The sequence below is a fragment of the Lepidochelys kempii genome, chromosome 7 (assembly GCF_965140285.1).
Source record: "Lepidochelys kempii isolate rLepKem1 chromosome 7, rLepKem1.hap1, whole genome shotgun sequence".
Taxonomy (NCBI): Eukaryota; Metazoa; Chordata; order Testudines; family Cheloniidae; genus Lepidochelys; species Lepidochelys kempii.
The window spans coordinates 94,080,824-94,096,789 of NC_136386.1; the positions used below are offsets into that span (position 1 = coordinate 94,080,824).

General features: G+C 42.3%; 2 protein-coding genes across 5 annotated transcripts in view; one reads left to right on the forward strand and one right to left on the reverse strand.

The window, feature by feature from the left end:
• KIF11 (kinesin family member 11) overlaps nucleotides 1-13,705 on the reverse strand; it is a 30,392-nt gene extending 16,687 nt beyond the window's left edge. The window contains exons 1-10 of one of the 4 annotated variants that reach the window (XM_073353888.2): nucleotides 12,691-13,705; nucleotides 12,191-12,316; nucleotides 10,422-10,524; nucleotides 4,299-4,431; nucleotides 4,069-4,166; nucleotides 3,910-3,988; nucleotides 3,319-3,504; nucleotides 3,111-3,235; nucleotides 1,744-1,834; nucleotides 52-294 (exon numbers count right to left, since the gene is read on the reverse strand). In XM_073353888.2, coding sequence (XP_073209989.2) covers nucleotides 52-294; nucleotides 1,744-1,834; nucleotides 3,111-3,235; nucleotides 3,319-3,504; nucleotides 3,910-3,988; nucleotides 4,069-4,166; nucleotides 4,299-4,431; nucleotides 10,422-10,504 — 1,038 coding nt within the window. In that variant the 5' untranslated portion in view covers nucleotides 10,505-10,524; nucleotides 12,191-12,316; nucleotides 12,691-13,705. Of the gene's footprint in view, nucleotides 1-51; nucleotides 295-1,743; nucleotides 1,835-3,110; nucleotides 3,236-3,318; nucleotides 3,505-3,909; nucleotides 3,989-4,068; nucleotides 4,167-4,298; nucleotides 4,432-10,421; nucleotides 10,525-10,860; nucleotides 11,910-12,190 lie in introns of those variants that run through there. The other 3 variants (XM_078853835.1, XM_073353887.2, XM_073353890.2) reach the window with 3 other exon arrangements.
• Nucleotides 1-15,966, forward strand: part of IDE (insulin degrading enzyme) — a 183,262-nt gene that overhangs the window by 57,112 nt on the left and 110,184 nt on the right. The window lies entirely within an intron of this gene.

A 15,966-nucleotide genomic window follows, 5' to 3' on the forward strand; every position in this document is an offset into this window, starting at 1 on the left:
TAAGTGTCCCACTAACGACAATGTAGGATGGATCAGCTTGCAAGTCTTTACCTCAAGATTTACAGATGCAGGAGAAACTGTGGCAATTATAGATGTTTTCGTACGTCCTCCAAGAGAATCTTGCAGGATTCTAGTGAGTTTAGATTCCCTGTATGGAATATGCGGAGCTCTTTCTACAAGAGCAGTAATAACTCTCCCCAGAGTAAGCAGAGACTGATTGATATTTCCAGCTTCACGAGCTCTTTTGTCAACTGCTCCAGAACGACCAATGTTTTCACTTCCTGCAAGATCAACCTGAAAGGAGAAAAAAAAATGAAAACTGTAACTTACTGCCATGAGAGTGCAAAAGGCAGACAACTCCTATCTTATAAAGCTGAAGATAAAGAATGATTCCCAAAATATTAATATGCCACCATGCACACAAACCTAGCTTTCCTAAGACTTAGGAGTGTTTATTGTATATTCTGCTCAATGGCTTCATAAAAACATAACAGCTGCCATACTGGGTCAGACCAATGGTCCATCTTTCTCCACCAGTGGCCTGTACCAGGCCTTTAGGGTGGCAATTATGAATAGGGAATTTATGGAGTGATCCACCCCATTTCCCACTCCTGGCTTCTGATAATCACAGATTTAGGATCACCCCAAGTATGGGTTTGTGTCCCGACCATCTTAGCTAATAGCCCTTGTTGGACCCATCCTCCAAAAAAGAACTGGATAATTCATGAACCCAGTTACACTTTTGGCAACCACAACATCCCACAGCAGTGAGTTTCACAGGTTAATTGTACATTGTATTAAAAACAAAAAACAAACAAACAAACCCCCCCAAAACAAAACCTTCCTCTTGTTTGTATTGTAAATTTGTATTATAAATTTTGCCTATAAATTTAATCACGTAACCTGTTTTTTTAATTCTATGAAATACACCTCAATCTGTTGCTTGGTTACAGGCCCATGCAATCCAATCTGGTAAACCTGGTTCCCCTAGGCTACAGACAGCAGAGCTGTCCTATAGTGCTTCCATTTGAATAGAAGACCATCCAGATTAATGACTCCAGATTGCTCTATTGTTAGTCCTCTGCTGGGTGCAAGTATTTCTCCTGACACGTCCTGGAATACCAGTCCAAGATGAAGGCACAGATATTTACAGTCAAAATAGCATTCACAAAACAAACTGAATTTGGTATTGCTACATACAGACATATACTAATCAGTCACACCCACCAATTATTTATGCAGGACACAAAAATGCATGGTCTAACTGCATAGGGCCAGATTTTTAAGAAGGTACAGACACACCTAGTAGGATGTTCAAAAGCATTTAAGGCTATGTCTAGACTGCATACCTTGCAGTGGAACAGCTGTGTTACTACAGCAGTGCTGCTATAAGGTACGCAGTGTAGCTTCTCTTTGCAGGCAGGAGAGAGCTATCCTGCCAGCAAAATAAAACCACCCTCAACAAGGGGCAGTAGACCATTTCCCACTGAAAGCACTATCCACATTGGCGCTTTTTGTCATTAAAACTTTTGTCGGTCAGGGGTTGTTTCGCGCCTCTCCTCACCTCTGACCGACAAAAGTATTAACAACAAAAGTGCAGCGTAGACATAGCCTAAGCGCCTCTCCTGTGAATTAATGTCAGCTGTTCAGTTGAGACAATGAGGCAAAACTTTTTCTTCTTCTAGTTTGTTATTCTAGGATTGTCACCTTCATAGAACTCTGGAGTTTAATGCAGATACTTACCAAGTTTAGTTTCCCAATTTTAACAAGCTCTTCTCCATCTATTGTAGTTTCTTTCATGTGTATGGTGACTGAAAACACAGAGTGTGAACGACTGCAAAATAAGTCAGTCAGTTTAAAACAGACATCCCAATAAAACCAACTGTTCTTTTTGCAAGACAATCACTGATAAAGTGCTACTGTCGTCAGTGGACTTGTACCAGGGATAAGTTTGGCCCACTGATTTTTTTTTTTAAAATAGATGGGCACTTTTCTAATACATCATCTTATTTTACTAAGCACGCTTCTAAATAGGCACTTTACAAATAAGATCCTCTGAAAAGCACTCATATACTAAAACATAGAAGGGGCAGTGTCAGAAAATTCAGCCCAATGTTTAGGTTTCAGGAAAAAAATTTATGAAGACATTAGAGCAATAAACTCTACAAATATTTTTACACACTCAACTTATGGAAACTTTAAAAAAAGAAAATGAACTTGCCCTGTTGTGTTTGTAACCAATGCACTAGGTACACACAGGTACAGTACAGGAGAATCTGAAAAGTATTTTTATTGTCCAAGCTATGTAAATACAAGCAAGCAGTATTCAGGAATAAAAATTTAAAATTCAGTTTTTATCTAAGACATTAGTAGAGCTTAGGACTTATTTTTAGCTTGACAAAAAGAAAAGGAGTACTTGTGGCACCTTAAAGACTAACAAATTTATTTGAGCAGAAGCTTTCATGAGTTACAGCTCACTTTAGCTTGACAGTATCCCATTTACAAGTCTCACCACCAGTGTGACATTGGTAAGGGATATGCAATAAACACTGGATGCACCACAAATATGCAGATGCTTCTGACTGAGAACATGTAGATTTCATAATGCATAGAAACACACAAGCAGAACAAAAGTTATACTCCTACAAACCAATTGGAACTATGGGAAATTTAGATATAAAGTAATGATCCTGATGCCCTTCGACTTAGAGCAGATTGATATTCTTACAAAGTAGCAGCAGCCAAACAAGATCAGAATATCTTGCATCTCTGGACATCATGAGTGAGTGAGGAGGCCTCGTCTAGAAACAGCCCCTCAAAAAGAGCTGCTTCTAGGCATATGACCCCGCAGGCATTTTGTCTGCCTGTGTCTACCAAAAGCAGAATGCTTCCAGGTGTGCCTGTGTTGTGCTGTACTCTCCAAATTTTGCAGGATGATAGAGGCGTGACTTACAAAGCCACAGTAGAGCCCTAATCTTGAGAGCCTAAACTAATATGGGGACCACAAGCTCAAGCAGGGTTCAGTGTAATTTCAAAATCTTTGACTGTTTTGGTCACACCAGGTTTGTTACATCAAAAATATTAAATCTTATAAGAGGAAAGTTTTGTACCTAGAGTATGCATTCATGTAAGTAGCTGCAGTTGTTCTTTTCGCTGCTCCTCTTTCCAAAATCTGATACACTTCATCCTTGTTGTGCACAGTTATTTCTTCCAATCCTTTGATAATCACACCCCTCTGTCAAGACGGGATTTTATGTTACACATCTTTATTTAGTCATTCCAAGAGCCCCACTTAAGTTTTAGAATTCAGATTTGTACCTTGTTACGGGGATCATCAAACATTTGCAGTCTCTCCCCTACATCAGGGGACGGATTCAAAAGATCAAAAAGCTCCTCGTTGTAGATTTCCAACAGGGAGACTTTCACAGAAAATTCCGTACCATTGTCTGAAAGTTTTTCAAATATTTGATGCAGTGTACGGGGGATTATACCAGCAAGTGGATCCTATAATTAAAGCACAGATGAGTTTATTAAATACCAGTGCCAAGAAAAGACCAAAGGGACGGTGGGAATAAAGAGGAGAATTAAGTTTAGGGAAATCAACATAACTTGTTTTAAAGATTAGAGTCTGACACAAATAGACCATTTTTCATAGGATAATTTTCAGAGCTTGCAGATAGGTTTGAAACAAAATCAGGTTTATCGAAGAGAATATTTATAATTTTAAAAAAAGATGGTTAATGGTAAACTCTTAATGTTAGAGTAGGTGAGTGTGAAATGAGAGCTTTAGAGTACTTGCAAAAGACCAATTCCAACCAAATTTTCATTAGCTACAGCTAAGTCTTCTACAATATACTTGCATTGAATTACAATTCAGCTAACGAGGTTTTAATAGGAGGTCAGATTTACCTCTTCCCATGTATATTCTTCATTAGGTGATCTCTCCCCTTCCATTGTGAAGGTTTTTCCTGTACCAGTTTGGCCATAACTGTGTGGCAGAATTTGAAGATTAAAAGTATATACTTGAAACTGAAGTTACATGTTAAGAAAGTAGTTTGGGGCACTTACGCAAACACGGTACAGTTGTATCCCATAATAACTTCATCCAAAATAGGACAGACAACATTCCGGTACACCTCAATTTGTTTTGCTTGAGCTCCGAAGACCTGTTGAGGCAAAGTCAGTAGATCACATTTAGCTACACTCTGATGTGTTTCACCAGCTGAGGTTAGCACATATTTCAATTCCATGACTGATTATTTAGAAATCTAGAAATCAGTGACTCAAAGAACAGTTACCATATCAAACGTGTAAGTCTTCCTTGCTGTTTTATCAGTTACTCCTCCAGTACGGACGCTAACTTCCTTTCTTGCATGGTCACAATCTACAACAGCATGGGAGTTTGCTTTGCGCTCCGACACATTAAAGGGCCTAAAAGACAAGATTTAAGAATACATTTCTCTCATCGGCAAGGATATGAATCAGGTTTGGCTAAGTGGTGCTTGTATTTTGGTTTAAAAATCCAAAAGCAGCATAGTGCTTATGCAGTATAAACCACAAAATGTATTTGCTTAATCTAGGGGAAGTTTCCTCCATTTATCTTCAAACCACTAAAGAGTGCATTTGATGGATATTTGGCATGTTTGCAGCTATTCTGCTGTTTGTGCATGCATTTTCAACAAGTTTATTGCCTCTAGAACACAGGAGACACACATACAACAACAAATGTGAACTAAAAAGTGCAGTTTTATTTAGACTTGTCAGTTTATCTAACAATATGCCAAATTATGTTTCACTAAGGGTTAAATATACTGCATAATTCTTATTGTAAACACCTTTATAAGAAAATCCTGAATGTAGCGTGATCCACCATGGATCCCTAGCAATACATCTAGTCAGTCATTGTGACTTCTCAACAGTGGCCATCATCCAGAGTTTGAAGAAAAAGCCCAACCTCCTACAAAGCACGTGCCCAAATGTATAGTGTTCTGACATGGAGCTGTGAGGGAAAGGATTTCTTCTTTAACAGGTTATACCCTAAAGTACGCATTTTTATTAACCTTGTGAACAGCCCTTCACCGAGAGCAAAGACCAGGAAATAATTAGGTTAGCTAAAAAGGCAATGGAAGAAGCTGTCCAACATGGTTATACAGTAGCTAAACTTCTACTAAAGTTGGTTTGATATGGGGGATGGATTAAGTTTCTCATTGGACTGATTGCTTGCATACAATTGAGAAAAGAGGGACTCAACTTCATCCCACGTTGATGGCCTTTGAGGCAAAGAATATCTTACCCAATTTAAGGCACCATGTAAATTTACAATGCTTATAGAATAGAGCAGTAGATATCACCAGAACCATTTTAATGCTGATACATTATTTCCATTATGAAGACCTACTCACAAGCACTTAACTCTGTGTGTGTGTGTATGTTGTTTTTAAAGCAAAAGAGCTTTCCAGATATTAAAGGGCAGGGTGGAGAGAAGAAGTTTAAGGGATTTTGGGGAAGTTTGATAGAAATAGGATTTGTCATTTAATGAGTTGCTGTCTTCAAAGGACAGAAGCTACTAGAGAGTCCTGGAATGGAGTTCAGTCCAAGGGACTAGTTTGTTATAGGGATGTCCAGAACTGTGAGAATACCCTGATACTATACTTATGGAGTCCAGGTAACGCATATTTGCAACTAAAATACATACTGATGTTTAGCGAGAAGAAGGCAGAACAGAATTTTTGTCTGTTTGTTGTGTGAGTGCTTGCTGTGTGCCTGCTTATTTGAAGTTTACAGTGTGGTCTCTTTTGGGGGCTGAGTGCTGAGCCAAGCAGCCTGCTAGCTAGACTGAGAGTTTACTAATGAGGTTCTAGCCTCCTATCCTTGGATCCCTAGTCCCTTGACAAGGGGGCATGGCTAATTCAGGGAGAACAGTAGTTTAAAAACCAGCTCCTAAGCAACCAGAGAAGCTAACGAACAGCAGCAGCAAACATGGTAGTTTTGAGTGGGAGCATGAGAGACAGCATGAGAGCCATGTACACCTAACAGACAGACTCTGACTTTAGGCCAATAATGCCCCCCAAAAACAATTAACAAAACCAAACCCCTGCAAGAGTAAAAATAATGCAGGCAGAAGTCCAGCAGCAGAGTGGGGGCTATCCAGTTTTTGCACTGAATGCAGCATGTAAGATTAGCTGTCTTGTGGGCAGGTGGCATATGTATTCCTTTGGAGCAAGAAACTCATGCCCCTCAGAGACAGAGTATGGGCTCTTGAGACCAGAATAGCTGAACTGGAGGAGCTAAGGGAGCTAGAGGTACATAGATGAGACTTTCAGGGACACAGTAGAGCAGTCCCACCCCTGGTGTGAAAGCCTTGGTGCTGTTGGAGAATGAACATCTCAGGGAAGTCAAACATCAAGCTGGAGCAAAGGGAAACAATCCCATAGTTGGGACCTTCCTTCCAGATGTCATGGTATCCTCTTGCAGTGACGAGAAGGAACCCCATTTATTAGGAAGAGACCGGCAATAGTAATGGAGGATTAAATTATTAGAAACATAAATAGCTGGGTTTGTGAAGACCAAAAAAAACACATGGTGAATTGCTAGTCAGGTGCAAAGGTTGGAAACCTCTCAAGACATCTAGATAGATGTATGTGCAATGCTGGGGAGGAGCCAGTGGTCATGGTACATGTAGGTACCAGAGACATAGCAAATGGTGGGAGAGAGGTCTGAGTGGCCAAATTTAAGATGCTAGTTAAAAGGTTGAGGTCCACGGCCTCCATGGGAACATTCTCTGAAATGCTTCCACTTCTGTATGCAGGGCCAGTTAAGACAGGCAGAACTGCAGGGTCTCAACGCATGGGAGAGATAATGGTTTGGGAGGAGGGATATAGGTGATTAGGAACTAGAGAACTTTTTGGGAAAGGAGGAGCTCCATCTAAACCAAAATGTTGGCAGACTGTTGGCATGTAAAAATAAAGAGGTCAGAGGAATTTTTAAACTGAGGGATGGGGAAAGCAGAGAGGTGCAGAGGAACACAGTTCAGACTGAGACATCCCTTAGTGGAGGATTTATTAAAAGGGATACTCTATTTCCCAAGAGAAGAGGATAGAAGGTGATAAAGTGCCACTGGGAACTGAAAAAGAAACAGTCAAACGAAAGAGTCCCATTCAGTCACCACAAAGACAAAACTAAATACTGAGAATTTTTACAATCATTTGTACACAAATTCGAGAAATCTAAATGTTAAGATGGGCAACCTGGAGTGCCTGGTCTTAAATGAGAATATAGATATAATAGGCATCACAGAAACTTGGTGGAATAACAATAATCAATGGGACACAGTAATACCAGGGTACGAAAGACATAGAAATAACAGAGTAGGCTGTACTAAGAACATAAGAATACACAAGAACAGGGGTTGGCAACCATTGAGAAGTGGCGTGCTAAGTCTTTATTAATTTAAGGTTTCATGTGCCAGTAATAAATTTTACATTTACAAGCCCACCCTCCACCCCCAACAGAACCCCAGATTAGCAGTAGGCTGAGCGGTCCTGGCCGCCACCCCGCTCATCCCACTGTGGGCTGGATGGATGGAACCCCGAGCCGGTGGCCAGGACCCTGACTGGTAGCAGAATGCCACTAAAAATCAGCTTGTGTGCTGCAGGTTGCTGACCCCTACATAAGAATGGCCATACTGGGTCAGACCAAAGGTTCACCCAGCCCAGTATCCTGTCTGCCAACAGTGGCCAATGCCAGGTGCATTGAGGAGAAGGAAGGAGGAAATCTGCAGGGGAAATGAATTCTGTGCACGTGCAGAATTCCCCCAGGAGTAGTTACTAGACTATTGACAACAGAGCAATTATTAGACAAGATCTGAGTTATATACTGACCTGGCTATGTGGCTGATCTCTTGAGATCAGAAGGACCCTTTGTTCGATTAAATTGGTTTTCAATAACCACTCATCATAAAGCCTAGTGTCTGCATGAGGAAATAAGTGCTGGAATGCCTAAGGAAACTGCATCTTTGACGTCATGTGAATCAGTGTAGTGAGACGTGCAGAATGAACTTTGTCTCACATTACCTCCATATTGCTGCACATAACAAAATTCATGTGGGGGGGTGGGGCTGAGGGGTTCGCAGTGTGGGAGGGGGCTAAGGTCTGGGGAGAGGGTTGGGGTGCAGGCTCCGGGGTGGAGCTGGGGAGCTCAGGGCTGAGGCAGAGAGTTAGGGTGCCAGGAGGGAGGGGGGACACTCCGGATGGGGATGCAGGCTCTGAGGTGGGGCCGGGGATAAGGGGTTTGGGCAGGCTGCCCTGGGGCTATGATGCGGAGAGAGGACACCCCCAAGCTCTCTCACAGCAGGACTGGGGCTAGGGGAGAGGAATCTCTCCCGCTGCAGCCCTGAGCGCCTGCATGGTGCTTAATAGGCTGCTGAGCGGTTGCACAGCTTAGAGAGAACTTAGGACAGAACTTAACTTTTGTTACTGGCTTGGTATAGCCAATGGTAGAATAACCACCAGTTTGGGGTGAGCCTGCGCTATTTTTCAGCACTTTGTCCTGCATCTGGTATTCTCAGCTGTGACCCACAGAGGCACGGGGACACTACTCAAGAAAGAGATCTTGGAGTTATCTTGGATAGTTCTGTGAAGACATCCACTCAATGTGCAGCGGCAGTCAAAAAAGCTAACAGAATGTTAGGAACCATTAGGAAAGGGATAGATGATGATAATCATAATAATAAAAAAATATCAATGCCACTACATAAATCCATGGTATGCCCAGACCTTGAATACTGCATGCATTTCTGGTGGCCCAATCTCAAAAAAGATATACTAGAATTGGAGAAGGGCAACAAAAATTAATAGGGGTATGGAACAGCTTCCGTATGAGGAGAGGTTAAAGAGACTGACTGTTCAGCTTGGAAAAGATATGACTGAGGGGGATGACAATAGAGACTATAAAATCATGAATGGTGTGGAGAAAGTGAAGTGTTTTTTACCTCTTCACATAACACAAGAACCAGGGTCACCCAATGAAATTAATAGGCAGCAGGTGTAAAACAAACCTAAGGAAATACTTCTTCACACAATGCACAACCTGTGGAACTTGTTGCCAGGTGACGTCATGAAGTCCAAAAGAGTAAATGGGTTAAAAAAAAATTACACCCAGGGAGTGGGGTCCAGCTGTCCCCGCTTCTTGGGCACCCCCTACCTGCTCCTTGCTGGGAGCCAGGCAGCTGTGTCAATTTCCCAGCTCCAGAGCTGGGAAATTGACAAGACACCCACCATTCCCAGCCCAGAGCACTGGTGGAAGACAACCAGGCCTCTAGACCTGGTTCCCAGTGGAGTTGACAGCTAACCACCAATGTAACACAGGGTCTACAGACATTGCGTCAGCCTAACTATACTGACATAAACCCTACACCTCTTGTTGAGGTGGTTTTATTATGTCGGCATAGCAAGGTAGTTACACCATGTGGAGGAGCATTTCAGTGTGTACACCTCCACAGTTTTGTTGACAAAACTGTGTAGTGTAGATAAGGCTTAAGACATATTCCAAATCTGGAGAGCAGTCACAAACTGGTTCTCCAGAGACAAAAGGCTAGCAAATGAGCCATCACCTGGTTAAGTGGCCATTCTTTGGCAGGAAAGAGGTTAAGGGCGGAAAAATCTACATCTTGACAATGAAACAGGGTGGGGTTCCCATCCACAAAGACTTTCTGTCTCCTGAACCCCTCCTGGAGAGGGCTCTCAAAGAAGAGAGGAAAACTACAAGAAAGGAGAGTTTAAAAAAACTGTACTACAATGCTGTCATATAAGGGAACTAACTGTTAGGCTAATGTTAAGTTGTCCAATTAGTCTTACTTTAACATAGTTCAGGCATTTATTTTCTTTGAAGGGAGAAACATAATTTGGTAAGTTTCAGAGTAGCAGCCCTGTTAGTCTGTATTCCCAAAAGAAAAGGAGGACTCGTGGCACCTTAGAGACTAACAAATTTATTTGAGTATAAGCTTCCGATGAAGTGAGCTGTAGCCCTGGAAAGCTTATGCTCAAATAAATTTGTTAGCCTCTAAGTTGCCACAAGTCCTCCTTTTCTTTTTGACAATTTGGTAAGATATGCATTTGCAAGTCTGACGCTCACCATGCTTTGCAAATATATCACGCCAGGGCCAAGGAGATGTCCCAGATTTGAACTTCTGAGAAAGTACTTAAATATAGGGGCTTTAGTTAAAATGTCCCCATAGCTATAACTACCTCACCATTAAATCGTCCCTTCTAATGCTTTACACAGTTCTGACCACAGGAATCTTTGGCAGCCTCCTCACCAGGCCCATCTGGATGCCGTCCAGCACTCGTCATTTGCCCGTGGCTGTAACAGAGAAGCACCCACCGCCCAGGAGGAGCGGTCACGGGGCCACCGGACCCGCTTACCTGCATCTCAGAACCACCTGGATATTCTTGCCTTTCTCCTCTTTCTTAGCGCCGCCCTGGGAGCTCACGGCCGCCGTCGCCATGGTCTCTGGGCGCGGGGAGCCTGCGGAGGAGAAGGAAGCGGTGAGTACAGACTGGCTGCTCCCCGGTGCGCGGACGGGACAACAGACAGCGCCCCAGCCCGCCCCTGCCAGGCCCCCGAGCGCTCTACAGCCCTGCCCCGACAGCCCGGGCGGGGGAGCATCATCCCCCCCCGCGGGCACCGAGCGGCGCCGTGTCCCGCTCACACAGGGGACCCGGCGCTGAGCACAGCGGCAGCCGGCCCCGGAGAGGGAGCATCGCTCAGCAAAGGAGCCCCGAGCTCAGGAGGGGTTTCTGGGAAAGGGGGAACCGGCCGGCCCGGAGCCCCCCCACCCGCGATTAGCGCGCAGGCACTCACCCTGGCCCACCGTCGCCACCCGCCGAGCTGCTCCGGCCGCTTCCCGTCACTACGCGCCTAGCCAAGGGCGCCCCTTCCCCTCGACAACTTTGAACCGCGCGCCAGCGCCTCCGCAGCCAATCAACGGACAGCCGCGCGGCTCGTGGTGCAGCATGGGACTTATTTTAAATTTCGGGAACTCGGGGGCAGGGTGATACTTTAATTGACGTCACATAGGCGCGCAGACGGCGCACGCGTCGGCCGTGAGCGTTCCGGAGTCGAACACCAGGTCGCTTACGTCCCACGAAGCAAGGGGTGCTGGGAATGGTGGTCCCCCTCCCCGAAGCACTGCATGCTGGGAGTGGTAGTGTCTGCCTGCAAGCGGTCACTTGGTTCCGAGAAGTGACGTGTTGCGCTGCGTGCTACGGCGAATCTAGCCCTCTGCAGTCGGATCGGACACTGCGCGCTCTGCACTGTCGCCTCGCGGCAATTGTATAAGTGTTGTCGGGGGAGGGCTTGTGGGCATTACTGCACCTGTATTCGGTGGTTGTAAAGGTACTTGAGTCACAGGAAGCCCATGCAATGTTCCTTTCCTTACGGCCAGACCACTGAACAGACGCTCCTGTCATTCAGTGTCTACTCCCTCCCTACTCCTTGTTGTACCGCAGGAAGCGGAACAAGGAGGCTTTTCTACCTTTTAACAAACCATGTTTATAGATCTATTACAGTATAAGGGTCTACTTTCCACACAATATAGTGGGAGCAGCTGTCTCTCACTGACTTGCTTTCAGACAGCAGTTTCATTACTAAAAGGAATAGGTATAGCATAAGAGCCTGCATAAACTAGAACTACACAATGAGGAGCGTTGCTAGAATCCTGAAGAGCTGGAGCGAGGGGCAACGAGGTGCAGTCTCTGGATCAGAGGTCCTTCACGGAGGACACAGACAAGAGAGAATGGATTGGAATTTTGCAAGGGTGCATTTTTATTTGGCAAATGGTGACATGACAAAGTAAATAAGGAAGTGCTATTTACTCCTCATAAAACAAGAACAAGGGGCCACCAAATGAAATAAATAGGTAGCAGGTTTAAAACAAACACAAAGTATTTTTTCATGCAATGCACTGTCAACCTCTGGAACTCCTTGCTCGAGGGTGTTGTGAAGGCCAATACTATAATGGGGTTCAAAAGGGAGTTAGATAGATTCATGGAAGATAGGTCCATCAATAGCTATTAGTCAGGGTGGGCAGGAATGGTGTCCCTAGCCTATGTTTGCCAGAAGTTGGGCTTGGGTGACAGGGCATTGATCACTTGATGATAACCTATCTGTTCATTCCCTTTGGGGCACCTACCATTGGCCAGTGTCAGAGGACAGGATACTTGGCTTCATGGACCTTTGGTCTGACCCAGTATGGCCGTTCTTGTGAAACAGCTTCATCGCTACCTGCTCCCACTCCTCTTAAGAGTTAAAACAATGTCTGCAAAAACCAAAGATATTGCAGTCTCATGCAAAGGCACTAAGAACAAGGCATAGGAATCATGCATATATGATATCTTCATATATAAAAGGCCATTACTGTTGAGCTACTAGTCCAATCCTAAACAAAAGGTCCTGGCTCATTCTAAAAATAGGCTGAGGACCGCAAAGACCAATAGAGACTTTACACTAATTCATACAAGTTTAATTTGCAGCATTTCTGAGGCAGCATTACCTATTGGCTTCCACATAACACTTGAGTGTAAGGGTGTCACTAAAATGAGATACAATCTGTTTATACATTACATATAAAAATACTACATTAAAAGAAAATTTGCGTGCAAGTCAAAAGTTAGTAATGCCAGATTCACTTACCCTTGCAATCTTAATTCTTCCCCTTTGTCCATCAAACCTCTGTACTGAATGAGGCAGGGATCATGTAGAAAAAGCATGTAATCATGTCATTAAAAACTGTATCATAAAGGGTATATGCATAAGGTGTCAAATTAGGCTGTACAGGAGATGCTAGCGCTGGCATTTCCTAACTTCCTAGTTTTGCAAACCAAACTTTGCAACCAAAATAACTTTCTTTTAATGTAGGTTTTTGGTGTGTAATTTCCTAGGCATGGTGTATTTTCTTTAATTTTTTAAGGAAAACTAAAATCACAGAAACAAATTCTGGCTGGTTTATGGAAAGAGGCATCCAAATGGGAAAACTAATAGATACAAAAGCAACACTGATTGCAACTATATTCTGATTGAGTCCATCCTTATTCACAGCCACCTTATTCATTCTGTACCTGCTAAGCGTAAAAATAATTTGCATAGGGAAGTGTATCAGGGCTATGGCCTGATCGAGGTAGCAACAAGTATATGTACATAAACCTGTAGATTATATGCCATCACCTACACTTTATAACAATCCCTTTGCAATATTCACTGTGGAGGAAAATTAACTTCTACCTTCTGCTCCAACTTTTCGCTGCAGTTTCTTCTTTGGTATGTAAGTATGTACAGCTGAGATGGAATGTCAGAATTTGGCTTATAATATAAAATAAGACAATTACTAGAAAAATACATGTTCTGTAAACAGGTTAGAGACCATTCAAACTCCCAATTAAACCACAGGAATCTATTTTAATGGGAATTGGATCAGGCCTTTCTGTATTTAGTTCTTGTCTCTGCTAGGAAAAATGATACTTTAGTCAATCAAGCTAACTCAACATGATTGAAAAACCCAATTTAATACAAGTGTAGACCCAGGTTAACACCTTTACCTCTATTTAATAGGTCAGTTTATAACGTAAGCAGAACCTTTTTTCCTAGTCTAGGCAAGACAGAAGACACAAGCTGACCCTAAAAAATGTATGTCAATTATAGCAAACATGTTTCATTTATTAAAAAAATAGAAGTTACATAGAAAAATTAAAGATCAAAAATACAAAAATATCAAAATAAAGTTATTCAGACTAATTTAAATAATATATTGTTTTCTGTGGTGATGAACATAAACATTTGTTGAGCAAACAGATAAATACTGACTGAACATCAGAATGGCCATATTAGTCAGATCAATGGTCCATCTAGCCCATTACCCAGTCTACTGACAGTGGCCAGTGCCTGATGCCTCGGAATGAATGAACAGAACAGGGCAATTACTGAGTTTTCCATCCCCTGTTATCCAGCTTCAGCATTTGGCAGTCAGAGGTTTAGGGGCATCCAGAGCATGGGGTTGCATCCTTACCATTTTGGCTAATAGCCACTAATGGACCTATTCTCCATTAACTTATCTAATTCTTTTTTGAACCCAGTTATACTTTTGGCCTTCACAACATCCCATGGCAATGAGTGCCACAGGTTGACTGTGCATTGTGTGAAGAAGTACTTCCTTTTGTTGATTTAACTATTAATTTCATCGTGTGACCCCTGGTTCTTGTGTTATATGAAGAGGTAAATAACACTTCCTTATTCACTTTCTCTACATCATTCATGATTTTACAGACCTCTGTCATAATCCCCCTTTGTTTTTTCAAAGATGAACCGTCCCAGTCTTTTTAATCTCCTCTCATATGGAAGCTGTTCCATACCCCTAATTCATTTTCGTAGTCCTTCTGTATCTTTTCCTTTTCTAATATATCTTTTCTGAGGTGGGGCTACCAGTACTGCATGCAGTATTCAAGGTGTGGGCATACCACGGATTTATATAGTGGCATTATGATATTTATTGTTTTATTATCTATTTCTTTCCTAATGGTTCCTAACATTCTGTTGGCTTTTTTGACTGTTGCTACACACTGAGCGGATGTTTTCAGAGAACTATCCACAGTGACTCCGCAATCTCTTTCTTGAATGGTAACAGGTAATTTAGACCACATAATTTTGTATGTCTAATTGGGATTATGCTTTCCAATGTGCATTACTCTGCATTTATCAACACTGAATTTCATCTGCCATTTTGTTGCCCAGTCACCCAGTTTTGTGAGATCCCTGTGTAATTCTTTGCAGTCTGCTTTGGACTTAACTATCTTGAAGAGATGCCTTCATCAGTAGAACTTCACCTAAATGAGAAGCCAGATGGCGTAGGCAGCACTGCTACCAGGTTGATGTAATATACTTAGACTTCTGTCAGGTATTTGACTTGGTACTACACAACAATTTGATTAACAAACTAAAATGATATAAAATCAACATGATACACATTAAATTGATTAAAACTGCTTAACCAATAGGTCTCAAAATGTAATGGTAAATAGGGAACTGTCATCAAGTGGGTGTGTTTCTAGTGGAGTCCCAAACAAAGCAAATTCTGGCCATATGCTATTTAACATTGAGCTTGAAGAAAACACAAAATAATTACCGATAAAACTTGTAGATGACACAAAGACTGGAGGCATGACAAATAATGAAGTTCACTGATAGAGCAATCTGGGTCACTTGCCAAGCTGGGTGCAGGCTAAAAATATATGTTTCAATAAAGCCAAATGTAAAATTATATATCTAGGAAAAAAGAATGTAGGCCATACTTACAGAAAGGGGGACTCTCTCCTGGGAAATAGTGACTCGGAAGAAGATTTGTGAGTTATTATGGATAATCAGCTGAATATGATTACAATACTATTACGCTCCAGCCAAAAGGGCTAATGCAATACTTGGATGTATAAACAGGAAATATCAAGAGCAGGAGTAGAAAGATTATATTACATTACCTCTGTATTTGGCACTTGTGCAACCACTACTGCAATACCTTGTCCAGTCTGGAATCCAAAATTTAAGAAGGATGTTGAAAAATTCGAGATGGTTTGGAGAAGAGTTAAGAGAATGATTAAAGAATTGGAAAAAAAAGGAGCTCAATCTATTTAGCTCACCAAAACGGTTAAGGGGTGATTTGATCACAGTGTATAAGTACCTACCTAGAGCAAAATTTGATAATAGAGGGCTATTTAATCTACCAGACAAAGGCATAACACGATCCAATGGCTGGAAGTTGAAGCTAGACAAATTCAGATTAGAAAGAAGCATAACAGTGGTTAATTAACCACTGAAACAACTTACCAAGGCCTATGGTGAATTCTCCATCACTGGAAATTTTTGAATCAAGATTGGATGTTTTTCTAAGAAACCCACTCTAATTCAAACAGGAATTAATTCAGG